We start from the raw sequence: 26,659 nt of genomic DNA on the forward strand, positions 1-26,659 counted from the left end.
GTACAGCTGAGCGCCCGCTCCCAAGAGTTTTGGGGTGTTCTGATCGATGGCCGATGTCTCCTGAAATAAAATTGTTAGGAGGCCTTGGGGATAATGAAACCAGGTCCCTGTCATCTCATTTGGGAGGCGGGGGATTTGGCCCCGTCTGGTGCTAACACAAGACCATTCAGCAAGTTAGCCCCACCCCCAGCTGGGGCCTCCGCAGCACGGCCTGTCCCCCCGCCGCCCCCATGGCAGTGAGAGCGGTCATGCTCTGGGCTCTGGGACAAGGGCACAGAGCTCCACACGCCAGGCCAGCACGCGGAGCCCCTGTGTTTGATAAGGAGAAGAAAAGCCATTGCCAGTTACATGTTTCGTGTCCAGGAGGTCTCTGCTCTGTGAGATTTGCTGTGACGGAGCGAGGCTGAACTGCGATGTGTCTATTCAGGGAAATCCGCCACAAGTCTTCCACGTCACTTCACAGAAGAGCTTTTATTCCCACCGAGAAATGCTCATATCCTAGCACGTTGCTGAGTAAAATGTCAGTTACAGACATGTTCAGTGGTTCTGTTGAAGTTGAAACAACGATGATGCGTACACTGAAAACTGCAGAGACACAGCGGGAGGATAATGGTGACGTCTGGGTGTAGCGCGCTATCATGACTGAGTTTTTCCTTCCCTTTGCTGGAAATCTGGCGATGAACGTGTACTACTTCTGGAGTGAGTACTTCGCAACTCCGAATAGTCTGAGTAAGGCTCAGTCTTGGGAAACAATCAAAAATGTTCCCAAAGCTACCGGTTGTTAACATCGTCTCTAGCGGTCAGCGTGAACTTGACTGTGTTCTGTTCACACGGCGAAGCTGTGAACGGTGGGTGAAGCAGGTGCGGCACCGGCCTTGTGGTAAAGAGCCCACTTAGCAAATTATGCCAGTGACGGTTATTATAAACAATCAAGGATGTACTTTGAAAGGCCGTCTAAAATCATGTTCTGGCAGGTACCGCTAAGGAGAATCATTCCAGGTGGAGCCGTGGCCCTAGCGGCTTTGGAGCTGGTCTTCGCCGCTTCCCGGAGGTGGTGTCCAGCTTCCTGTGCTGTGCCCCCTGTGTGCCCCCGAGGGTGCCCTGCCCCTCCCGGCAGCAGCACCCAGGGCCCCTCACACACACCCACGGACTGAGGTCTGTGTCTGCTGTGCTCACAAGGCTCAGAAAGGCCGTGCGGTACCGATTTGGTAAGAAACAAGAACACAAAATGATAAAATCCCACTAAATACCTAGAAAAAACTACAACAGGGATTGCTCTTTTTGATCCAGGGATTATGAGTGATGATAATAGTTTTCTCTGTTGTCTGTATTTTCCTCTGACGGGCAGGAAATCTGTTTTGTAGTCGGAGAGAATAGGGGTATTTTACAGAGGACCCAGACTTTGTGAGTCAGGTGCAGCCCCTCTGCTCCAGGACGCCCCCGTGGACATCCCTGGCCCATAGAAATCTGCATCCCTGGGAGTCTTTCCACCCCCCCGCTTCCACACCCACACACAAAGGATTTGGGGCCTGGAAGACTCGTAGCCCAGCCTCCCCATTCTGCAGGTGAGGAGAAGACAAGCCGGACGAAGTGAGGTCCCAGGGCTCGGGGGCTCAGTGACTCTGCCCAGACTCCTCAGCCTTGTCCTCATTGCAGGACGCCAGCCCTGTGCTCACAGAGCTTGCGTGAGCTGGGAGGAGGGGGCCGCCAGCTCCAAGGTGGCCGGGAGCCTCTCACAGAGACAGTGCTGGTGCGAGGACGTGACCGGGCTGGCAGACTGGACAGAAGGGGTTGCCCGCCGAATGAACCGTGACACGTGAGCGTGACCAGAGAGGCACCGTTGCGCTGGACCAGAGGGGGCCTGTCCCCATGCCCGGCCACCACAGAGCTTGGGGCCAGGCCGAGTGGCCTGGTCAGGCTGTTTCAGGAAGGAGCCTGCTCGAGGCGGTGCCACAGTTCCCTGTGACCGCGTGGTTGCAAGGCTGCAGCATAACGGCGGCGGGGGGTGGGGGGGGTGCATCGCAGAAGTCAGATGGGCCTGGTCAGCAAGGGGGAGACAGCACCCCTGGGGTGGGGCAGGGCTCCCCTCCACTCCCTGGGAGCTTGGATGTCAAGGGCAGGGGAAAGGGTGCCGGCAGTCACCAGGCCCTGTCTCCGCATTCATGCCTGGTGCCTTGAGTGATGGTCAGCCCTGGGGCCCAGGGCCCAGGTCCCACCTGCAGTGCTGGCCTGGATCCCAGCCTGTGGGTCTCATTTGGGAAACAGGTTGGCATGTTCCTAAAATTTCCACCAGACACCTCCGCTCCTGGCAGGAAAGATTTTGTATGAGTCAGGCCGTGGCCAAAGGCAGGGGTGGAAGAGAAGCTGGAATGGGGGACCCGGTCCCAAGCAGGCAGTCACCCTCCATCGGACCCTCTCATGGCGCAGATGCTTTGCAGGGAGGGGACGCACAGGCTGCAGCACCGGACAACCTGCTGTGAAGCCTGAACCAGGGCCCTCGGTCCACAGCCCTGCACTGTAGGGTGGTGGTAGGGACCGCAGCACCGGCTGGAACTGGGTGACAGGATAAAAAGGAGTGATCGCAGCATCGCAGAGGAGTCCGCCCCATCGCTGTTGTCCTGAGCGACAGGCCAATGGCAGACGGTACCTCCTGTATGGCTCCAGTTGTATGAAATCCTAGGATGGGTCGGACAGATGGATCGTGATGGCAGGAATCGCATCCGTGGTTGCCTGGGGGGCCGGGGTGGGGGGGTGGATGGCTGCCAGCGGCTTGAGGCTGCTTCCCCAGGGATGACCATTGTCAAACTATGGTTCGTACACCTGCTGTGTGTTAACTTTACCTCAAGAGAAAGCTGTAAACACATACTGGCTTTAGTTGATGATTTGCATGTTGAAGTATCCAGGGGAAACTCTGCTGATGTCTGCAGCTCTCTTTGAAGCACATCCAGAACAAGATGGTTTGCTGGGTAGATAGACAGGTGGACCCGTGAAGAGGCACGCACGGTGAAGTGTTATTGGTAGTGAGTGCGGGGGTGTTTCCTGTAGAAGTCTTTTGGGTTTTTGGTACGTTCCAAAATTGCCATAATAATGCTTGGGTAGGGGAGATTCGATCCCGTGTATGAAGTAACTGGTAATTCATCTCCTTTACTTTCCAGCAGAATCAGGATAGCAAAAAAAAAAAACAAACCTAAAACAGTCCTTCAAAATACTTCTCTGTGTGGAGGAAATACTTACCTCCCAGAGTAGGGACTCAGGGGACCCAAGTTATGTGGCCATAATAATGAGTAATATTGCCTCCCTCTGAAATCCCTGTTTTGTCCCAGCAGGGAGCACGATCTCCCTCTCACGTCCTTCCACCGACGTGCTCACGCTGTCTCAGACACCTGCTGCCTCGCACGTGGTCTGACCTCTGTGAACATTGAATGAGCTCTAGAATATTGTCTTTCAGATGCTCGTCTTCTAGCAAGACAGACAGCTGACACAGTCCTCTTGAGTTAAAATACCTTGCACACTGCGTGCACACGGGAGGCACAGTCCACATAACCACAGGAATCATCACTTGGAATTGAAATAGGAAGCTTTAGACCGGTTACATGGACTTCTGCTTCCAATCAAAACAGAGTAATAGGAACCAGATTTACCCTCCTGCCTGAAACAACAAAAATTCCAGACAAATTATATGAAACAGTGGTTTTCAAGACATTGGACATCAGACAACAAAGAACAGTGGTCCCTGACAAATAGGAAACAAACGAGGTGACCCCTATAGTTGCCAGGCTGTTGCATGGGCAGGGGGACCCCAGGTAGGGGCTAGCAGAGCGCAGCCTGCCCCTTGAGTTGAGGGCATAGCTCTGGGCAGGTGAGAGGCCAAGGAGGCAGGAACTTGGGGGAGGACTAGAGAGCTGCAGAGGCCCCACAGGGGCTCATGCGCAGAAACACACGTGTGAAGAAACAACGCGGGGACAGCGAGAGAGCCACCTGTAAACATCAGAGGGGACATGCCTGGGAACTCGGCAGAGGCAGGAGTAGTTCCTGATCTCACCATCCCAAGTGCAAAACCTCCTGAGCCCTAGCCTTAATTGGGTCATATCCCAAGAGCATGTGGCCCCAGTGATGGGGCAAAATCAGCCCTGTACTGAATATAATTCTAATACTGGTGACCAGAGCTTAAAAGCAAGACCTAGGGGTGCCTGGGTAACTCCGTTGAGCATCCGACTCTTGATTTTGGCTCGGGGCATGATCCCAGGGTTGTGGGATCGAGCCCCGAGTTGGGCTCCGTGCTGAGCATGAAGCCTGCTTGGGATGCTCTAGCTCTCTCTCTCTCTCTTTCCAGCCTTCTCACTCACTTGCTCTCTTTCTCTTTCTCTTTCAAATAAAATAAAATTAAAAAACCAAGATCTAGAAGGATCAAACTGTTTCTAAGTAAATTAGCAGCATCCCAGAACAAAGCTCAAGAATATTTATAAATCATGAAAACATCCAGCACCAATAAGGTAAAATTCACATGATCTTAAATCCAATCAGAACTCACCAGGCAGGCAGAGAAACAGGAAAATATCGCCTACAGTGAAGGGAAGTAAATCTACCAATGGAAACTGACCCAGAAAGGATACAGATGATAAAATTCATAGGCAGGGATTAAAACAGGTGTTATAACTTTACTCTTTATGTTCCAGAAACTGGGGGAAAGATTGCATACATTAAGTAGAAAAATGGGAACTATAAAAAAAGACCTAGATCAAACTTGCAGGGATAAAAATTATAATGTCTGAGATTTAAAATAGTCTGGATGACATTAGTGACTGTGTAGACATTGCAGAAGAAAAGATTGGGGAACTCAAAGATACAGGAATAAAACCATCCAATTCAAAAAAAAAATTTTTTTTTTTTCAAGGAGGGGGTGGGCACCTGGGTGGCTCAGTTGGGTAAACATCCAACTTCTGCTCAGGTCACGATCTCACGGTTCGTGGGTTCAAGCCCCATGTCAGGCTCTGTGCTGACAGCTCAGAGCCTGGAGCCTGCTTTGGATTCTGTGTCTTCCTCTCTCTCTGGTCCTCTCCTCCCTCTCTCCCCCCGCCTCAAAAATAATCATTAACATTTTTTTCAAAAAAATCCAAACTACATCACGGAGAGAAAAAAAGACTGGGGAAAAACTCAGAGCCAAGTGAGCATGGGACAGCCTCATGTGGCGTGGTTCAAATGCAGCCCAGTCCTGAGGCGAAAGAGGGGCGAGGGTGACAGGAAAAATACCAGAAGAAATATGGCCAAAGGGTTTCCAGATCTGATGAAGTAATTTTGTTGGGGGAAGAAGCCAGACAGAAAAGAGTGCATATTATATGATTAATTTATGTAAAACTTAGAGAATGCGGACTTTTGTAACAGAGAGCAGTGGTTGCTTGGGGATTGGTGAGGGCCGCGGGGTTGGGAGGGTCAAGCAGCGTGGGGATGGTCTCTTGAGTGCACACAAATGTCACTTTTCAGGTTGGACACTTTAAATGTGTGCATTTTATGTGTGTCCGTCATACCTCTGTGAGCTGTCCAAAAATTGTGTCGAACAGTAAGGAAACATAAACGGGAAGGCAGTCACTTCGTTGTGTTGGGTGTTGCAGAGGGAACGAATGTGCATGGAGATGTCTCTGCTGGTGAGATCAGCGATAAATGACCAGAAAAAGAGGGTGCCACAGGTTACGAGAGCGAACACGAAACACCGATCACCCACGGTCGCCATCCGTGGTTCCCGTGGACGGTGCCGTCTTCGAACTGGGCCCTGAGATGGTGGGCATTTCCAGTGACCGGCCAGTCACGGGTTTGGCTGGTGTCTCTGAGGAGGGAAAAGCTTCGCACAGGACAGTTCGTGGTTGGGGACCGTGTGTCTTGTGCTTCTCAGCACCAAATACTGGTATCACCCAAATGAGACCTGGGAGCATAGGAGGCAGGAAAGGTATCACATAAAGAGAGGGCTCGGGATGCCCACTGGCCCAGGTTTGGGCAGGAGCTGAATGAGGAAGGGGAGCCGTGAGCCGTGGAAGTTCTGTGGTCCGTCGGTGCGTCTGCTGTGCGCACCGTGCGATCCAAGGCTGAGGCAGAATACAGGTGGAGCTCCTGACACCGGTGTTTTTGGGTAAAGGAAGCCGAGCGACGTTGCGGTCCGGGCGTTCCCTCGGTGACTGGATCGGTCCCCCCTGCGTGTACCTGCTGGCCCTGGTGGTGACCCCGCTCAGGTCCTGCCGAGCCAGCAGTGCTGTGTCCGCCGTGCTGCAGGAGCCTTCGCTCCCAGCTGGCAGGCACACGAGTGCCTTGGACAGACAGGGCGGGAAGCGGCCAGAGCCCCGCCAACCAGGACCGTCCCCACGAGAGCCAGAACCCGGTTCCTGAAATCAAAAGAACCTGAACGAATACTTCTTTTTTTCCATGAGACCAAGTGACCTTGGGAGAGTTGCCCAAACTCACTGGCCCTTCATTTCGTGACCAGTAAAGTGGAGAGTCCGCTCCCCCTGAGGACCATCTGGAGGCATGTATTCAGAGGTCCACACATAGGTACCTCCGCTGGAGATGAACGCAGCAGGTCTGGAGTGGGGCTCAGACGTCTCAGTTGGTTGCTCTGAATCAACGTCACACACATAAGTGCAGAAGTTAACGCGTCGGCTGGGCCCACAGGGTGTGCTACAAGAAACACGCCTCCCCACCCACTCTCCCCTCTCTGGGAGCCGCTTTCTTGTAGCTTCATATCCCTGAAGGACTGCCTAGGGAGCGGTTTCTGGATCCTTCTGGTTCTGTTTTCAGTTGACTCCCTGCTGGGAGAGAAGGATGCAGAGCAGTTCATGATCTTGTGCCCCCGCCCGCCTGCCTGCCACAGTGCCAGCATCCACAGTGCCTGGGGAAGGGGATGTGCTCCTCACAAGTAGCCTCCACTACGTTTCCCGTCTGGAGGACTCTCTTTTCCCTGGACTTGCTCATGGTCATGATTTGCCATCTTGGTTTTACATATCCAGCCCCGGGCTCTGCCAGTTGTCTCCACTGTCCGTGCTCAAGGGCACATCAGGTGCCACCCAGGCCCTCCTCTTGGAGAGGTGTCTCCTGGAGGCTTTGGCCGGCCCCAGTCTGGCCTGGTCACCCAGTCTACCTGGGATTGCCCTTCAACCCTGCCTTCCATGTTGGGTCCTCTCTCTCCTGGACCCCCTGTCTTCCTCTTCCTTTGTTTTGGTGAGCTTCATCCTCCCGTCAGTTCCTGAGAATGGCTCATGGTACGTAACTTGAAAGTCTTTGGCCCAACTGGCAGTCGGCCTTGGCTGAGCAGAGCAACCTGGGTTGGAAACTGTTTTCTTGTAGAATTTCGAAGGGTTTTCTCCACCATCTCCTGCTGTCTAGCATTGCTGTTGAGAAGTCTGAGCCGTTTTGATCCCTGATCCTTGATATCTGACCTGCCTTTCTCTCTAGAAGTTTGTAAGATCTCTTTGTTCCCAGTGTTCCCAGAACAGATAGTGATATGCCCCGGGGAGGGCCTAGTTCAGCCTCTGTGCTAATGAGCCTGGAGTTTGTGACCTGCTGCCCTCTGGCCATCGGCTTCCTGCCTCTGCCTGTCTCATTCTCTGTGCTCTCTGGGGTTCCTGCTTATGTGCCGGGGGCTTTCCTAAACTGGCCCCACTTTTCTTCCCTTTCTCTCCCGTTTTTTCTTCCTACACTTTTGTCCTACTTTCTAGAAGACATTCTCAGCTCTAGCCTGCAGTCTCTCCGTCGGATGATATTGTGGTCTCGTTTTCAGTTCCTGGAAGTCCCTGTCGCTGTTTCCTGCTGTCGAGCCTGCTTTCGCTCCCGTCCGAGGAGGTTTTTGAAGTTTCCTCTCCTCTGTGGTCTCCACGCCCCAGAGTTGCCTGTTCTCTGCGTCTGTCTCGTCTTCTCTGCGGCAGAGGCTTGCCTTAGATGCTGGCGGTCTTGGTTCTGAGAGAGGGGCACATGCCGCTGGGCGCCCTGCGAGCGTGCCAGGAGCTTGTTCCCTGGGCGCCCCGCCCCGCATGGTGGCCCAGCTCGGCTGTTTTGCCGGGGTCCCTGCGGTCAGTTGCTGTCGGCCTTCCTGCCCCACTAAGGTCGTTCCTGCTCCCTGCACGCGTTCCTAACTCCAGGGTGACAGGCTGCCTGCCCCGTGTGTTGCAGAGGGAGTGCGTTCACCCTGCTGCCACGGCCCAGGAGGCTGTGGGTTTTGAAGCTCCGAGGCAGATTCTCACATACCTGCTGCTGAGAACCCGGGGGGAGGTTCTCTGCTCTGCTCCACTCTCCGTGGTCCAGCCCTCGGGATGCCCACGTCCCCCGTCCCCTCTCCTGAGCCGTCAGAAATCTGAGTGGTGCTCGGGTGGGTGGGGCTCCCTTTATACATCCCGGCTTGGGGCGGGGACTCAGCAGAGCCGCCCACAAGTGCAGGCGGGAGGCCTCCACTCGTGGTGTCCCATGCCGTTGGACACAACAGCCCCAGTTTGAGAAAGACTAAATTTTGGGCCACTTTCTTTCTTTTCTTCCCCATGTTGTCCTTGCTCCCGTAGCTCCTTTGAACAGGACTTGTGTTTGAGCTCCCCTAACACCGTTGCTAAGAAATGTTACTCTTCTCTGGAAAGCCGAGTCTCCGCCTTTCCCCTCATTCTGGAAGGCTGCGATTCCCCATAAAGGACTGCCAGGTACCGTGGGCTGCCCGGACCCGCGGCAGCCCCCTTGTCCGTCTCCACCATACATGTGACTGCTGGTGAAAACACGGACCCAGGGACCCTTTCCCATGTCCCAGCCTGACAGGCGTGTGCCCCATACAGCTGTGAGCATCAGGAAGGGCCTGCAGTCCCTCGGGTCGCCTCCAGGGACCTTTCCCGTCCCGGCATCACTCCTCTGGAGGGCTGGGCCCGGAAGCTGCTATGCGGGACCGAGCATTCCTTTGAGTGGCTGCCGTGACGTCAGCTCTCAGAGACACGTGGGGACCCGTGCAGCTGGAATCAAGTTCCCGCAGCCTTCTTGCATCACTACGGCCTGGAGCCCTGATGCTCACCACGGCACAGTCGTCAGGCTGGTGTCTGACAGGGCTTCGAGTGGTGGACAGGAAGAGCAGCCACGGTCGGTGTCACCAGCCCCCTCCCAGGAGGAACAGAGCATGAGCCCTGTCCAGGATGCCTGTCCCCGAGCGCTTTGGATTCATTCACACATCCCCCTGCTGCCAGCAGATGCTGGGTTTACTGGACTCCAAGCCACACTTCCAAGCGGATGCAGAGGGGGGTGTGGGAAGTCGCTGGAGCCGGTGCAGGAGTCACGGGGGAGAGGGCCTCTGGCTTTGCAGTCGGCCGGCCAGGAGAGAGGATCAGGGGAGCTCTTCTCCCGTCCGGAACTCGGAACCAGCCTCTGGTAGCCTCACTTAGCTAGGACAGCAGTTTCCAAGCATTTTTAGCGGCGGAACTCATTCTTCAAATAAAATCTTACACTTAAGCCCGATTTGTGCAACAAATAGCAGCAGAGCTGCTCCCGTGAAACTGCCCGTGATGCGTGGGCTCTGCAGGCCTCGGGTGGAAGATCTCACGTCCCTGAGGCAGTGAGGACAGAGGGCTCGGCACAGCGGGCCCCACGGCAGCCCGAGTCAGCTGTGCCCCAGCCTCAGAGCTCGCAAACTCAGAGTCAGGAGCGTGGCAGCTCGCATGGCTCCCTCTCCGACTGAGGACCCAGAGCCCGAGGGGCAGGGGATCGGTCCTGGGTCACAGCGGAGTCCGAGGCAAAAGACAGCAGGCTCCGGCCCTCAGCCGCCTCGAGAGTCTGATGGTGCTTTAAATCGGGGCCTGTTAACATCGGTGTCTGGTTTTCAAGCCTATCTGAGCTTAGAAGGAACAGACCAGACGCAGGGAGAGAATCTGCAACAGGGGAGGATGCAGAAGACCGAAAGCAAGCACACAAGTCAGAGCAAGACCGCGGGGGCCGCGCGGCTGGGGAGCGGACGGGCCCGACGGCTTCACTGCAGCAGCGCGGGCCCCAGGAAGAGTGGGGTCCACCTGCACAGCGCAGATGCGGCTCGCTGAGACGGGTGTCGGGAAGCGAAGGGATGTCTGGATGGTGTGGCGGCAAGGTTTGTGCCCTCACGGGGCGTCTTCCGGTGGGCCGCTGCCGGGCTGGCTCTCTGATCAGTGCGCCTCCATGTTCCCGAAACGTCCCCGCTGAATTTTATCCGGGTCCTCATAAGGCCCGCACCTAAGTGATCTGTCTAGAAGAATACTTCCTTTGGCTGTGAAACTTTCAGGTTTTTTTCCTCTTACCCTGGGTTTATTTCCATTCTGGCTGAGGGACGGGTGCGGGCGCATGTGCGAGCACGCGTGTGTGAGTGGCTGTGTGTGTGTGGCGTGTGCACACACGTGTGAGCACTCCTTAGGGTAGAGACACACCTGCCAGAAGCGTAGAGAACTCTGACCTGAGCCCCAGGCCCCTGAGCTCTGGGAGCAGCTCCGCCGTAGGCCCTCACCCTGACCTTCAGCACGGATTTCATTATCAGTTTGCTTGCCCAGAATATGAGGTTACACTGGCCTCCCAGGTCCCTTCCAGCCCAAAATCGTTGGAGTGAGCCCTTAAACAGAAAAGCCAGAGTCTTTGTTAGCAAGGGGCATTGTTTCTGTGGAGCCTGGAGTTAGCTGCACCGCCCTCCCCCTCTGCCGGGGGCTTGCTGTCCCCCGAATGCCAAGTTCATGAACAGTTCCTGGGCAGGGGCTCTGTGACACGCGGTGACGTGTGGAGCGCTGTAGGCTGTGAAGAGGAAAGCTTGTCCAGTTCCCTCTGCGCCTGCCCAGGCCAGAGGAGTGAAGTGTGGGGGGCGTGTTGGATGGGGGCCCCTTAGGGCTGGCCGATGGGGGCGGGCCGTCTGTCAGAAGGTTCTTGCAGCAGGCAGTTTGCAGGCTGGGCTTTGTAGAGCAGGGAGGGCTCTGGTGCACACTCCCGGTGGGGGCCGGGTAAGGTCATGTGAGCACGCTGAGAAGGGGGGTGACGTAGCCCCAGTGGTGTGGGGCCAGGGGGGTGCTGCCTGCTGGTGAGGGTGCACACAGCCCCCCGAGGAGGCCCCGGGAGCAGTCCAGGCAGCGCACCATGGGGCTGGGGCTGGGTGCCTTCACACAAAGAACGACTGCTCAGAAGGAGGCTCCTGTGTGCCAGGCGCCGAGCCCGGGCACCGGGCAGGCAGGCACGGTCCTGCCTTCAGGGAGCTCACGGACCCGTAAAATTGGATGGAAACCCAACTCTGCAGCGAGTTGCCGGGTGAGAGTGTGGTTGCCTCCTGGGTCACACTTATCCCTGCCGTTGGCTTCCACTGGCAGAGGTGCAGGCAGCGGGCAGCAGAATCATGGGCTGCAGTCTTAACGCTGTCTCTGGTCACCAGAGCCATTTCTCCCAGGACTGTGGTCTAGAGTGCCAGTTCTTGGGAGAATCCAGTGGCCGGAGTCCCAGTTCTTGGGGGAATGTACCAGATGAGAAAGTTCGGATCAGAGCTAACAAATACTGTATATAACTCAAAAACAAGCTTGTGTCCGTTCCAGGAAGCACAGAACCTGTCTCATTTCTTCTAGCTCACACTACCTAAGCTGAGAAATATTTATTTTTTTTTTGAAATTTTTTTAATGTTTTTTTTGAGAGAGAGAGTGTGTGCGCAAGAGGAGAAGGGGCAGGGAGAAAGGGAGACAGAATCTGAAGCAGGTGCTGTGCTGTCAGCACAGAGCCTGATGTGGGGGCTCGAACCCATGAACCGTGAGATCATGACTCGAGCTGAAATCAAGTCGGACGTTCAGCCGACTGAGCCACCCTGGCGCCCCTAAGCTGAGAAGTATTTCTTTGCACTTGACTACTAAGGTGAAGCCCTTAACCTGAGAACAGTCCTGTGGGCCCCGGGAGGGCGGGATGGTCCGTCACACGAAAATGGCTCCTCCATTTGCACCGAGGGCCTGGTCAGGGTCTCAGCGTATACAGCAAGTTCTGCCTGTAGGATTTCTCGACTACTGGGAAAGGGCAGTGGTTTATTCTGTAATGCTGGTGGCGTGGAATAAATAAAATGCGTTCTTACTCCTAATAATTAGTCAGGGGCGTTTATCCTTTGAGAACGTAGGACACCAGCTCGTTTTCTTTTTTCCTGTGAGGTCTTGTTCAAGGGAAACTTTACGGCCCCGAGCAGCCCTTTGATTTGTCAGTATCAAAGCCTGTTGGTGGCTGTAATTAAATCCCTGGGTACTTCCAGTAAGGGGTGCGGCTCTCTCCCCACGCCTGTCCTGTAACTCCTCTCTAAAAGACAAAAATAAGCAGGAGCAGGGACGCATACTCACACGCTCACAGCCTTTGGAAGGACACCGAAGCTATATATATTCTTTAGCATTTCCAAATGATTCTTAAATCTTAAATTCCTTATTTACTCCATTTTATATTTGCAATCTTTATTTTTTTTTCTTTTTTATGAAGTTTTGAATATGAATAAGCCAACATTTTAGCTTGCCTACTTCTTTTTTTTAACTGAAATTTTTATTGAGATAATTGCAGATTCACATGCATTTGTAAGAAATAATAGAGATCGAGTACCATTTCCCCAGCTTCCCCAGGGATAATGTTTTGCAAAACAATAGTACATCAGCAAAACCGAGGCTTGTCAACTTTTTCTTTTTTTCTTTTCCTTAATGTTTATTTTTGAGAGAGAGAGAGAGACAGAGTGTGAGCAGAGAGGGGCAGAGAGATGGGGAGACACAGAATCCAAAGCAGGCTCCAGGCTCTGAGCTGTCAGCACAGAGCCCAAAGCAGGGCTCAGACGCACAAACCATGAGACCGTGACCTGAGCCGAAGTTGGACGTCAACTGAGCCACCCAGGCGCCCCAGCTTTTGCTTTAAAAAAAAAAATGTGGTAAACTGCACATAACATGAAAGTTACCATTAGTGGCATTTAGCACATTCATAATGTTGTGCAACCTTCATCAACATCTAGTTCCAGAAGATTTTCATCAGGTTTTGAGGAAACCCTCTACCCGGGAGCGGCCACTCTCCAGCCCCCCTTCCCCTAGCCCCTGGCAACCACTAATCTGCTTTTTCCCCCGTATAGATTTTCCTCTTCTAGACATCTCATAGTGAGGGGCTTAACATGATAAGCGGCCTTTTGCAATTGCCTTCTTTCCCAGAGCATCGTGTTTTCAAGGTGCATCCACGTCACCGGTGCCTCAGCCCTTTCACGGCTCAGTGACACTCCACGGTATGGCTGGACCACATTCCGTTTGTCCACTCGTCGGGCGGCGGACGCCTGGGTTGCTTCCAGCTTCCGTGGCTGTCGTGACGGTTGCTCTGGACATTCGTGTGGTTTTCGTTTGAACGCCCGACCCAGTTCTTTGGCACGTATCTGGGAATGGGATTTCTGGCTCATATGGTAACTCTGTGTTTAAGCTTTGGAGGTTAACCTGCCAAACTGTTCTCCCCACTGGCTGCACCACTTGGCATTCCCTCCAGCAGGGGGGGTTTCTCCACATCGGCGCCTCTCGTTCTTTTCCATTTTCCTCTTTCTCGCCATCCTAGTGCGTGTGGCATGGTGCCGCGCAATCGCGGTTCGCGTTTCCCTAATGACTAACGTCGGTCATCTTTTCGTGTTCTCGTGGGCCATTTGTGTTTCTTTAGAGAAACGTCGTTCAAGTCCTTTGCCTGTTGAATGGGGTTGTTTGTGTTCTTGTTGTTGGTTGAAGAGCTCTTTATTTATTCTGGACGCTAGACCCTTATCAGACATGGGGCTTGCAGATATTTCTCCCATCGTGTGGACTGTCTTTTCACTTTCTTAATCGTGTCTTTTGATAGACAAAAGTTCTTAATTTTAATGAGGTCCATTTTGTCTTTTCTCTTTTTGTTGCTCGTGCCTTTGGTGTCATCTCTAAGAAACGATTGCCAGGTTTAGCTCTTACATTTATTCCTGAGCCCCTTGAAGATAATTTTGTATGTGACGTGAGGTCAGGGTCCGGCCTCCTTCTTTTGAATGTGTTCAGTCCGGTTGTGCCGGCACCATTTGTTGAAAGGGCTGTTCTCTCGTTGAATGATGTTGGCGGTCTTGGCGAAAATCACTTGACTGCGTGGACTGTTTTCTGAACTCCCAGTTCTGCTCCACTGACACGTGTATATGCCCGTCCTTCGGCCAGTACCGCACTTCGAATACTGTGGCTTCATCATAGTTTTGAAATCAGGGAGTGTGAGTCTTCCAAAATTGTCTTTTTCAAGATGATTTTAACTGTTCGGGGTCCCTCACAATTCTGTATGAATTTTAGGATCAGCTTTTCCATTCCTCCCGAAATAACAGCTGAGATTTTGACAGGGATCGCAGTAAAATCTGCAGACCACTTTGGGTAGTGTAGTCTTGCCTTCTTCTTGCCAGAGTGCAGAGCATTGTAGAAGGTAACCCACAGATACCCTGAACAGAATTACCTGGGGTGCTGGTTTAAAAGGTCATTTCTGGGGCGCCTGGGTGGCTCAGTCGGTTGAGCATCTGACTTAGGCTCAGGTCACGATCTCACGGTTCGTGAGTTCGAGCCCCACGTTGGGCTCTGTGCTGACAGCTCAGAGCCTGGAGCCTGCTTCCGATTCTGTGTCTCCCTCTCTCTCTGCCCCTCCCCCACTCAAGCTCTGTCTCTCTCTGTCTCTCAAAAATGAATAAACATTTAAAAAACATTTTTTTTTAAGGTCATTTCTGAGCCCTAGACCCAAGGTCTCATGCGGAAAGGCTGGCCCCAAGCCCAGGAACATGACATTTGTTTATTTGTTCGTTCATTCATTTATTCATTCGTTTTATTAAGTTTTAGTTTTAATTCCAGTATAGTTAACATACAACGTTATACTAGTTTCACGTGTACAATATTGTGATTCGGCACACTTCCATGCGTCACCCAGGGCTCGTCACAGGTGCCCTCCTTCACCCCCATCCCGTTTCACCCATCCCCCCCTCCCCTCTGGTAACCATCAGTGTGTTCTCTGTAGTTGAGAGTCTGTTTCTTGGTTTGCCTCTCTTTTTTCCCCCCTTTACTCATTTGTTTTGCTCCTTAAATTCCACACACGAGTGAGATCATATGTCTTTCTCTGACTTATTTTGCTCAGCATAATGCTCTCCAGCTCCATCCATGTCGTTGCAAATGGCAAGATTTCATTCTTTTTTATGGCTGAGTAGTAAGGAATGTGCCGTTTAATAAGCCCCACACACAAATCCTGGAGACTGTAAGGTTTAAGAACCACGAGGCCTGGCCTTTCTCACCTTCCCTCTGGAGGACTTGGGTTCAGCAGAAACAAGTTTCCTGGTTTCAAAATGGCCTGTGCCGCTTCCTGTTCACCCCCATCCTGGCATTTTGGTCCTGCTCTCCCACGGGGAGGAGGGTTGTTGGGGCTCGTTCCGGTTGCCTTTTGTGAAACCGCATGTCTCGGGCCGTATTCAGGAGCTCTCAGAGTGGTGGCAGAGGGCAGGCGACATCTGTGGAACCCTCTGCTGCCCGTGTCACCCTAGGCAGGCGCCTGTCTTTTCCGTCCTGCCCCCACCTTCGCCCTTCTCGCGAAGAGGCCAGGATGCTGTGCCCTCCTTGGAGTCCTCCGTGCAGCTGAGAAAACTTTTGTAGGTGCGTCTTATTTCTTACCATCTGCCCGCAGGCACATCTTCTGTCTTCTCTCTCCGAACACCTTCAGTCTGCGAGCCCCGGGTGCCAGCAGACCTCCCTGCAATTTGTGAGACCGGCCCTGTGTGGTGCCGCCCCGCCTTTCCGACTCCAGCCGCCTGGTCCAGCGTCCGCCCCCTCGCGCCTTCCTTCCCTGTGCTCTCACTCCGCCGGGCACGCTCTCCCCTGCCCTCGTGGCCTCCGCCTGACCACGTCGTATATTCTCAGAACCCCTCACGGTTGCGGTCTTATGTGTTTTTGTGGGACTGTTTGGTTACTGATGTGTCTCTCACCAGACTTTAATATCCTGGAGCCAAGAAAATTAATCCCTAGCACCAAGCACAGTGCCTGGCACGTGGTAGATATGTCCGGGCGAATCTCCGCTGGAGGCTGGGTGGAGGCTGGGTGGTGAGTGGGCTGGTGATTGGCACGAGTGTGGCGGAGACATGAGGGCTAGGTGGGTGCGTGATGATAGGTGGATGATGGGTTAGATGGATGGGTAGGGGGCTGAGTGCCTGGCTAGCAGGCTGGCCAGTGCCGATTAGTGAGTTTCCAGAACCTCCTTTCTGTCCACTTCAACAGACATTCTTCTGTTCGTCCTTCAGGAAAAAAACGTGTACCTTGTCAGGGCCACGGCCCCAGTGTCATAGAGGATGGTGGGGGCCCGTGCGGCTGGGGGGGATGGGGGCCTGACGGTTCTTCCGCATGGTCCCCTCCCTCCCTGTGACCAGGCCCGTGCTAAAGGAAGAGGTCCTCCACTGAGGAGCCTCAGGATTGCACTGGGCCCAGACCCTGAGCCCTCCCCCTCCTCCAGTGACTCCAGGACATCACTTGGTCTTCCTCATCCCCTCTTCCTTCCCCTCCTGGAGGCTCAGCAGCCCTCTCCGCTGCCCTCTGCTTCCTCCTGTGCCTTCCAGGCCCTCTGTCACAGGCTTAGTCCTCTTCTCACTTCGTACCCCTTTGCAGTCTGGTTCTACGGCCCCAGGCCACTCCCGGTCCCCCCCCCCTCACCCCCCCCCCCCCCCGCCCAGGTCTCTGGGGACTGCTAATGACCTCACTCTGTATTTCTCCTGATCCCTGAGTCATGCTTAATACCAGTGCCCAGCCCTTCCTGCTGACCACTTCTTTATCATCCTGGCAGTTACAGAAGTTTCCCTGGAGCCCTCATCCCCACCCCCACCCCCACCCAGACTGGGCACCAGAAGGACTCAGTTACAGATGCTCCTGAGAGCACCTCAGTGATGTTCAGCCTTGGTTTTCAAGAAGCACCCCCCCCCACCCCCCGCCCTGGGTGACGGCTGTGGGAGTCACAGCTGTGGTGGCCCTGGGGAAAGGCATCTTATATTGTGAACTGAGCCAAAAGCAGAACACAAAATGACATAAGCCAGATTTTTCTTTAAAATAAAGAGCTAGGGGCGCCTGGGTGGCTCAGTCGGTTGAGCGTCCAACTTCAGCTTAGGTCATGATCTCGTGGTTTGTGAGTTCCAGCCCCGCTTCGGGCTCCATGCTTGACAGCCTGGAACCTGGAGCCTGCTTCGGATTCTGTGTCTCCCCCTCCCCTGCTCATGCTCTGTCTCTCTCTGTCTCTCAATAATAAATAAACGTTGAAAAAACTTTTTTAAAATGCTTTACATGGGGAAAAAAGCTAAAAATATATCAAAGTATTAACAAATGTCCTCAATCGCTTTTTACAAGTCCTTTTTACTTGTTTTCCGCGTCTCTCTAAGGAGCCTGTGGGAGGGTATGGCCTAGTGGTTGGGAGTTTGTTTTCTTCACTGGGTGGTGGCAGGGGCCCTGAGCAATGCCCACTCTGTCCGAAAGCCTCCCGTGTGCTCGGTTTTGTCCAATCACGGGCGCGGGCTCACTTAGTCCCGGACTTTGTGGTGCTGACCGGAAGGTGCTGTGAGTCCCTCTCACGGCGACGCAGCCAGTGAACCCGAGGGCCCAGGCACAGCCAGAAGCCTCGAGAGGAAGGCCCAAGAGGCACGCACTCCAGCCACCCGGGTGTGGGCACCCTGCTTTCATCAGTACTTTTCAAAGAAATGAACAGTATAAGTCTCAGAGACGAAAAGCACAGCATAGGGAGTATAGTCGACAATGTTGTAATTGTGCTGTTTGGTGACAGATGGTGACTGTACTTGGCGTCGGGAGCACTGGGGGGTGTATGGAGTTGTTGAATCAGTATGCTGTGCACCTGAAACTAATGTGACATTGTCAGTATGTTAATTATACTTCAATTTAAAAAGATTGAAACAGTCAGCAAACGAACAAACCTGGGGCGCCTGGGTGGCTCAGGTGGTTAAGCAACTTCAGCTCAGGTCATGATCTCATGGTTCATGAGTTCCAGCCCCGCATCGGGCTCTGTGCTGACGGCTCAGAGCCTGGAGCCTGCTTTGGATTCTGTGTCTCCTTCTCTCTCTGCCCCTCCCCCGCTCATCCCCTCTCCCTCTCTCTCTCTCTCTCTCTCTCTCTCCCCCCCCCCAAAAAAATAAATATTTAAAAATTAAAAAAAAAAAAGAACAAACCCAAAGGTAACAATTACTTAAAAAAAAAAAAAAAAAAAAAAAAAAACTGAGCCCATAAAGTAAATCCGGCAAAGGTCCAGGGAGCCTGCTGAAGTGGGTGACGAGGCGAGACGCCGTGGGCCAGCCGCAGGGGAGCGGGCTATGGCTCGTTGGGCGGGAAGACACGGGAGCCCCAGCTCCCGGGACCCTGCACTGGTTCCCACTGGGAACTACCTGTCCGAAACCATCTCCCCCAGAGAGAGTGAAGTCATTTTCTTTCGTCCCAGGGATGTGCACTAGCACGCGTCCTGCTTGTCCTGCTTGTCCGTGCGGCCCTCGCAGGCGCTCGCGCTCAGCGGCCCGCGGGCCGTCCCCCCATCCCGCCAGCGTCTCAAGCCTTTGCTTTCCTCTCTGGGAAAGGGCCGTCGGCTTCTTTCACTCGAGGCCTCTCCCTGTCTTCTGTCTCTGACTCAGCAGCCGCGTGTGTTCATGTTTATGTTTATCAACGCACGGTGGCCCCGATCCTGCTCTGACGGGGTCCAGATAAGCGGAGCGGCCCCGTCCCGGCATGACACAGCCCGTCCTCCAGCAGACTCTGTGGCCTGTGCCTTCCAGGCCTGCTCTGAGGCCCCCACCACCGTCCCCGGGCCCAGCCATCTCTCACCCGGGTTCCAGGTCAGCCAGGGTCACCTCACGTTACTCCCGTTTTCCGAACTTTCTAGTGGCTTCTCACCTCACTCAGCACAAAGTCCACTTCCTCCCTCAGCCCGCGGCCCTGACGCCCTCTGACCTCTTCCTGCTCCGTCCCTGGACTCCAGCCACCTCACCTCCTGCTCCCCTCCAGGCTCTGCGCTTGCCGGGCCTGCCTGGCCCGCCTTCCTGGGGTGACCGGCTCAGGGAACCTTCCTGGTCACCCACCCCTCACGCCCCAGGGCTCTCCTCGCCACCCCCTCTGTTACTGCATTGGTGAGTTATGCCTTGCCCAGCCCTCCTAGTAAAATGGAAGCTCCTGGGGCCAGGGGTGTGTAATTTGTCTGCACTTGAGGTTTCCCCAGTGCCTAGCACAGGGCCCGGTGCACTGAAGGTGCTGTTTTTGGAACAAATGACTGTGTGGCCCCAGATGGAGGTGTGCAGGAGACAGCTGATCCGAGACCTCAGGCAGCATGAGCATCCGGCGGGGGTGGCGGGGTGTTCCGTGGGACCCCGTGTGGGAAATGCTGCAGGATGGTTGACTTCACAGGGTATGTGCATAGGGATGGGCTGCCCTTCCTCTTCCTCTTTGAATGTGCAGGTCCCGGCATCCGTGTGTGCTTTATTCTGCCCACTTATGCTCCTCTGCCCTTGAGAACTGGCCTACGTCCCTCCCTCTCCCCATGGCCTCCCTGGGCTGCCCTGTGGGAAGGCCTCCAGCTTCGGGGGGTGGGGGACGGCCAGCTGGGGAGTGCCATTACCTTTTTCACATGCAGCTTCTGAGCCACCTGCTCCATGGGAGGTTCAAGTCCCGCGTGGGGTCTGCAGAGCAGGGAGGGTGGCGACTGGGTAGACACTCAGACTCGTGTTCTGCTTCCAGATCTGGGTGTGGTTACCTGGCTGCGCTCAGATTATGAAAACCCATCGAGCTACACACTTAGGATTTGTGTGCTTTTTTGGGTGCGCATGGTCCTTCGATAAAAAGTTGTCCCTTTATTGGATGAGAGCAAGCCAAGAGCTTGGCTCGGATGGCGTTTCAGCGGCAGGCAGGGAGCAGCGCGCACCTTCAGGCAGGTGGACGTCACCAGGCCGGGCTGTGAGGCTCAGGGCTTGCCGGGTGAAGGAGGGTGTGCGGAGGGAGTGGGCGGGAAGGGGGTGGTGACGGGGCGCAGAGGGGTGCGGACTCAGGCTGAGCCTGGGCCACGAGGGGAACCCCCAGTGCATTCTGTGGGAGAAGTGCAGGAAGGCAGGCGGGCCCGCCGGACCCCAGAAGGATGGACAGGGTGGGTGCGGGCGCAGGGTAGAGGCAGGAGGGAGAGCTGTCGACGGCCAGGCCCTGGAGCAGGGGGAGCTGAGGGCCCCCCAAAGACGTGTGAGAGATCGCAGAGCCCGAGTCGGAGGGAGAGACGATGCAAAGCCTGGCCTTCGCGTGGCCTTTCTCCTTGTCCTCGCCCTCCTGCCTCTTTCCCGGGGGCCTCTCCACCCACCCTCTCTGTTCTTTCCCCGTCGTGACACCCCACTTCTTTCTTCCGTGTTCCCTGGCCCATCACAGCCTTCTCTGTCTTCCGTTCTGCTTGTCCACAGACACCACCCCAAAAGTCAGGGGCTTTAAACAGTCGTTTATTATTGTTACGCCTCAGAAGCAGGCGGTCTGCGGGGACAGCTCCTCTGGGCGCCCCCAGGGCTGGGCCTGGGGGGCCCGTGCTCGCCTCCGCCTCTGTGCGTCTTCTGCATAGCCCGCTTCTCACGCCGCGGGGCTCTTGTGGGAAGAGCCACTAGGTCGCTGCTCCCGGACCCCAGGTTCAGACCTGCCGTCGAGTTGCTTCTGCCATGTCTTATTGGTTAAAGAAGTCACAGGCCAGATTCCAGGAGAGGGGACAGACCCTGTGTCTCAGTGGGGCCACGACTCGGGACGTGGGTGGGGCTGTGTGCGGTGCCTCTACAAATGCTATGAGGACACAGTCCTGTTCCCTCTGCTTGGCCCCTGCCTCTCCCTCCCCTCCCTGGAGTGCCTTCGTTCTCCGTAGAATGGGGGCGGGATGGGGCTTGGCCTAGAGCAACACTTCCCAAAGGGAAGCCCAGATCATGGGATGGAAATAGATGTTGTAGGTAAAAGGGGGTTTCATGGCAAAACCAATGTGGATCCAACCACGCTGAGCAGACAGGTGTCTGTGCTGCCCGGGGGGCGGGGGTAACCTGGTATAAATGCCCAAGCGCACTGGACTCTGGTACGCACAGAGCCCGGAGCAGGGCAGGCCTGGGCACGCTCTGTGGCATTGTGTGTGGTCCCGGGGGTCCAGCACCAGCTCACAGCCCCGCCAGCCCCTCCTGGCTTTCCAGTGGGCACGGGAAATGGGGGGGGGGGGTCCCTCTCAGCTCACCCGTGCATCTCGGGCTTGGCGTTTGGAGGTGACTCAGGGTTTTACGTACCTCTCGTATTTATGCTGGTGACTGTCTGGGGTTGTGTCTGCCCAGTGACGTCTCGGCCACCTGGCCTGCTGCAGGGACGGGTTTGGTTAGCACAGTCACTAAAAGCTTGTAGAGTAAATTGCACAAACCACCCTCCCCCCCCCCCCCGCCCCGAGCCTCACATGCTGGCCCCTTGCCCCTCAGCTTCTGTGTGACCTTCAGGCTACCTCCTTACCTGGCCACCTCCCCCATCACAGTGCTCCTTTTACTTCTTCTTCTTTTTTTTTTTTTTTTAAGAGGGAAAGTTTAAAAAAAATTTTTTTTAATGTTTATTTTTGAGAGAGAGAGAAACAGAGCGCAAGCTGGGGAGGGGCAGACAGAGAAGGAAACAGAATCTGAAGCCGACTCCGGGCTCCGAGCTGTCAGCACAGAGCCCGACTCGGGGCTCAAACTCATGAACCATGAGATCAGACCTGAGCTGATGTCACATGCTTAACTGGCTGAGCCACCCAGGCACCTCTGTGCCTTCTACTTCTTGATAGCACCTGTCCTTATCTGAAACTAGCCTCCAGAGCCTTTTATGTTTCCTGCCTGATTCCCTTCCCCTGCACAGTCAGCCCAGTCTGCCCTGCTACCCGAGATTCCCCAGGCCCGTGTCCTCAGGCCTGACGAGCTGAGCCAGGGTTCCCTCGCATGCGGCCGAGGAGGGAGCCCTTTGCTGATAGGAGTCTTACGACTAATGCCCGTTCTCCCTGAACGCTCCCAGTGGACAGATGGCCCCTGGTGCAAGGCTGGAGCGAGTGGTTGTTCGTGCGCCTGTGGGCTCCATGTGAGAGAGTCTGGAGTGGCCAGAGTCGGGTCCCGGTTGAGGGGAGGTGGGAGGTTCCCCGTCTCTCGAAGCGTGCCCACAGCAGCTGCAGGGCCCCCAATTCTGCAAGCCCTGGGTGTTCTCCCAGGGGCCCAGCAGCAGGCAGGGCAGGTGCCAGGGCTCCCGGTGGCAGGTGGCTCTCTAGAGAGTGGCTGCTGTGCCCCCCTCTTTGCCGTCCTCCGTGTGTCCCTGGCCTCCCAGGAGCTGAGCCACTGGGGACCTGGTGCCCCTGCGTCTTTGGACGGTGTTTCATCCATTCCTTAATCCAGGGGTTAGGAAGTTCCTGCCCAGAGCTGTGGGAGCCGAGAAGTACGGCAGGGTGGTGAGTGATGGCAGAGGCCCGGAGCCCCCCGACCACCTCGATGGGGCAAGGGGAGCAAGGCGAGCCCCCTCTGCCCACATGCCCCAAGGGCGCCTGCCCGCTGGATTGGCAGCTATGTGATGTCAGCGTGACAGCGGGAGGCCCACCGTGTGGGTGAGGCTTGGGCGTGAGGCATAGTGGGGTCACCACAGCCAGGAGCGGGGAAGCACAAAGCAGAAGAGGCTGTGAGTGTCCCCTGGGTCAGTGATTCGGTTCCAGTCGAGGCTGACCAGGAAGGCAGGCTTAAGACCAAGGGAGAGAGTAGGGACCACCAAGAGGTCCAGGAAAATGGGCAGTGTCGGGTCGGTAGGGGGACAACAGCCAGACCTAGGGTTTGGTCCTCACCAGTGATCAGAGGCTGGGACCCTACAGACAGCTGTGTCCTCACAGGCAGAGAGGCATCTAGCTGAGGGGTGGGCGGCCCCGGGACGAACCAGAGCAGGTCAGTGGGTGGCAAGCAGGACGCTGAGGGGGCTTACTCTTGTCCCATGAAAAGTGGACAAGGGACCAGGCGATGTGGCATATGGACACAGGTTGACCGAGGGGTAGGGCAGGCCGGCATCGTGTCTACTCGGACGAGAAACCAGCTAGGCCAGGGACATCACTGCCTAGGGGACACATCAGAGGACAGCTGGCGCCAAGAGGAGCCCTCCTGTCGCTCGTCAGGACCCAGGGCTGCGCCTGGACCAGGCCAGGTGGGTGGCTCTGGATGGGCCCTTAGCAGGCATGGGGCTTACAGAAGAGACAGCAGGGATTAAATGATGGCCTGTTCTCAGCTGACACTGGTCATGAGGCCACCGAGGGCCGGGCCTGTGCCGGCTCTCGACCCAGTGTCTAGTGTGACCTTAAGAGAGCCTGACGAGAAGGGTCTCATCTTCCCACGTCAGAGCGGCAGGGGTGAGGGGACAGGGACACTGGCCTTGCCTGCCAGTCCCCATTTCCTGGGACGCTTACAGCAGCTGTGTCACCGTCAACCTCGCCCTCCTCGTGTCCCATCCGGACAAAAAGCAGAGCGGAAGCAAGGGCTCAGAGGGAGTGGGGAGACCTCGCCCCTCCCCAGGTCGCCCACCCCTGGATGGAGCTCCTGGGGCCCATCCTGGGGCCTCCTCCCCACGCACCTCTGTCGTGCCCACGGGAGCAATGGCGTATTTTGGTGTTCTTGTTTCTATAATTTTTTTAATTAAACTTTTTACCTTGAAAAATCTTCAGGCCAAGAGAAGCCCTGCAGGCATATTTCAATAAAGTCCCATAGACCCTTCAGTCCAGATTTAGCCACCGCGAGCACTTTGCCACGGTCGCCTCACCTCTGAGCACGAAGCTGTGCGCGTGTGCCCGAGCGCGCGTACTTGGAGGGCCCTCGCAGGCCCGGATCCTTCAGCACGCGTTTCCCCAGAGCTGGCCTTCCTTCCCCCGCGTCACCTGCTGTCGGACAGGGATGTGGACGGGGGCGACACGGTGCTCTTCTGTTGCCACCGTCCCAGCCCAGGTCCCCGTGTGCGCTGCCTGCGGCCCTTCCTTCTCCTGCCTCTCTGTCCCTCGGGACCTGCTGTGCTGAGGAGCTGGGGCTCCTGGTCGGGTGGGCGGTCCCTCGGCGTGGGCTCGCCTGCCGTGGCGGAGCTGGCGTCTCTCCCTGTGAGGCCGTGCTCGGAGGCAGGACGGGGTCCGCTCGGCTTCCCCTGCACCTCCTGCCCCGTGTCAGGCTCCAAACCTCCCGGCCCAACTCCAAAAATAACACGTCCCGCCGCCTCCTTCCCTGAGGAAAGCCCCTTCCTGCCTGCAGCCTGCTGGGGTCACGCTGGTGAGCCTGCACTCCAGCCCCAACGACCAGATGCTGTGGGCACTCGACAGCAGGTGGAACGTCCACGTCCGGGCGGGGATCACCGAAGAGATGCCGGTGGGGACCGACTGGGAGCACGTGCCAGGTAGAGACGAGGCAGGGGGGTCCCGGCTGTCCCCTCACACGGGCCCCTGGTCCGTCCAGCAGACTGTCCCCCACGCAGCAACTTTGTCTCCTCTCCGCTGCTGTGCTGAGGCAGGTGACCGGCAAGCCACTAACGGAACATTCCTTGTTTGAGGGACCCAGCCAGCCCCCCTCACCGCGGAGTCCTCACCGGGAGCATCGTTTCCGCCCGGCCTGGACCCTTCAGTCCTGTGGCCCCGGGCTCCCAGCAGCTTCGCGGGCTCTGCCGGTGGGGCTGCTCTCCCTCGGCAGGCGCAGGGCACGGTCACCGCGGGGCAACCCTGCTCAACGGGGCCCAGTGGGGGGAGGGAGCAGCCTCGTGGGAGGGGGCGGTCTGTCCTGTCACAGCAGGGATGCGGACAGATGGACACGCTGTTGGCCTGCAGGGCTGCAAGCCTGCCAGCTGGCCCTGAGCACCAGGACCGTGTGGGCCCGCTGCCCCAACGGCGATCTTGCCCGGCGGTACGGCGTCACCGACAAAAACCCTGCCGGAGACTACTGGAAGAAGATTCCCGGAAACGTGACGTGTTTCACAGGCAGGTGCCAGGGCTCCGCGGGACTCGGGGCTGCGCGGCTCTCCCTGGGTCCGAGGCTCCCGTGGGCAGTGTCAGCAGGGGCTCCACCAGAGGCTGCCCCCGCCGGGCTCGCTCTCCAGAGAGCCGGGGGTCACACCAGAGGGAGGGCGCCTGGCCCCTGGCTGGCCAGAGTCTCCCAGGAGGAGCACAGGGTGCTGGGCCACCCGTTTTCGAGCTGAGGAAACCGAGGCACGGGTCGGGATGGTGGAGCGGCCCCTTCTCCGCGTGCGCCCCCTACCCGGGCCCGCCAACTGACGAGCGTGTGGCCGGCTCTCGTCCCCTGCAGTGACCTCGTCGGACGAGCTGTGGGCAGTGGGCCCCCCAGGCTACCTCCTCCAGCGGCTGACCAAGACTTTCAGCCACTCTCGCGGCGCCCACGGCGGCCACGCCCCCACCCCCCACCCGGAGGACCTGGAGGACGAGTGGGAGGTCATCTGAAGGAGCGGGGACAGGGCGGCTCAGGAGGGAGGAAGCCGGCACGTGCAGCGGACGCGGTGCGGTGGTGGCGCTCGCTCTCGGCCAGCCAGGTGGGGCCGGGTCGGACGGCCCACGCTTGCTCTCGTCCGTGTTTGTTTCCGTCTTGTTCCAGAACCCACAGCCTCAGCCGAGCGGCCCGGAGCCGTGGCCAGAGCGGCAGCGCCTCTGAGCTCTTGCTCTGGCCTCCTCCGGCCGCTCCGGGCCCAGTGCGGGGACGGCCGCGTGGGTAACCCCGGCGAAACGGAGCCGGAGGTCGGCACTCTCTGACCGCGGGGGGGTGGCCTGGCGACCGCTTCGTTGCCACCACGGGGACGTGGGCTCCGGCACACGTTCCGCGCCGGACGCCCCGCTTCGGGAACCGGGGCCGTGTCTGAGAGGCGGGGTGCTGGGCTGTGCCCGGATGCGGCACGCGCACATGCACGCGCAGACGCACGCCGCCCACGCCCTCCCGGCCGCCTCCTGGAGAACACACTTCAGCCCAAACAACAAAGGCCGGTGGACAAGACTGGGTGTGAGAGGTGCACGTGTCTCCAAGGCAGCGGAGGCCCAGGTAGGGGCGGCCGGAGGTGGGGGAGCCCAGCCACGTTAGTAACCGAGAAACGTCTCTAGACTAGTATTTAACTAATGCTGCTGGCGGGTATCGTAAAGACCAGAAGCATCCTCACGGGATGAGTCTACTAATTATTGCCTTTTTCGTTCGTTGTATTACAAACCTGCATAAGATACCTCATTTGAGATCAACTCTGACAAATTTAGAGGAGAAACGTCTTTTCTGAAACCACTAGAAGGGCCCTTCGTTCCTTTGCGTGGTTTCCCTGAGCCCGCGCTGTCCCCAGCTGCAGCGTCACACAGAGTGGGCGTCCCCCTCCGCGTGTCCTCAACGCGCGGGGCCGTCACGGGACCTGCCGGCTGGCCCCCAGAGGCGGGCATCGGGTTGATTACCCCGGAAGGTTCAAACTGGGCCCACCGTGGCCGCGCCGGCCGTGGGTCCCTGGGCTCCGCCTACAGTGCCCCCTCTGCTCGCCGGCCGCTGGGCCACGGGGCTTGGGGCCCGGCCGTGCGCCCCCCCCCCCCCCCCCCAGCCCTCACCCCACCCCCTCCCAGACCCAGCTCGGGAGCGGGCCTCCAGCCTCGCTGCTGTTTTTAGCTTGCCTTTGGCCCAGGGCCCAGTTACTCG

General features: G+C 56.7%; 1 protein-coding gene across 3 annotated transcripts in view; it reads left to right on the forward strand.

Moving 5' to 3' along the window:
- The window catches only part of TECPR2 (tectonin beta-propeller repeat containing 2), a 104,758-nt gene extending 79,008 nt beyond the window's left edge, over positions 1-25,750 (forward strand). For 2 of the 3 annotated variants that reach the window (XM_019462306.2, XM_053889833.1), the window contains 3 exons: positions 24,251-24,392; positions 24,817-24,966; positions 25,292-25,750. In XM_019462306.2, the coding sequence (XP_019317851.2) occupies positions 24,251-24,392; positions 24,817-24,966; positions 25,292-25,443 (444 nt within the window). In that variant the 3' untranslated portion in view covers positions 25,444-25,750. Of the gene's footprint in view, positions 1-24,250; positions 24,664-24,816; positions 24,967-25,291 lie in introns of those variants that run through there. The other variant, XM_053889834.1, reaches the window with a different exon arrangement.
- The last annotated feature ends 909 nt before the right edge of the window (positions 25,751-26,659 follow it).

This window comes from Panthera pardus, unplaced genomic scaffold, assembly GCF_024362965.1.
Source record: "Panthera pardus isolate Hobbes unplaced genomic scaffold, ASM2436296v1 HiC_scaffold_24, whole genome shotgun sequence".
In the NCBI taxonomy this organism is placed as follows: Eukaryota; Metazoa; Chordata; class Mammalia; order Carnivora; family Felidae; genus Panthera; species Panthera pardus.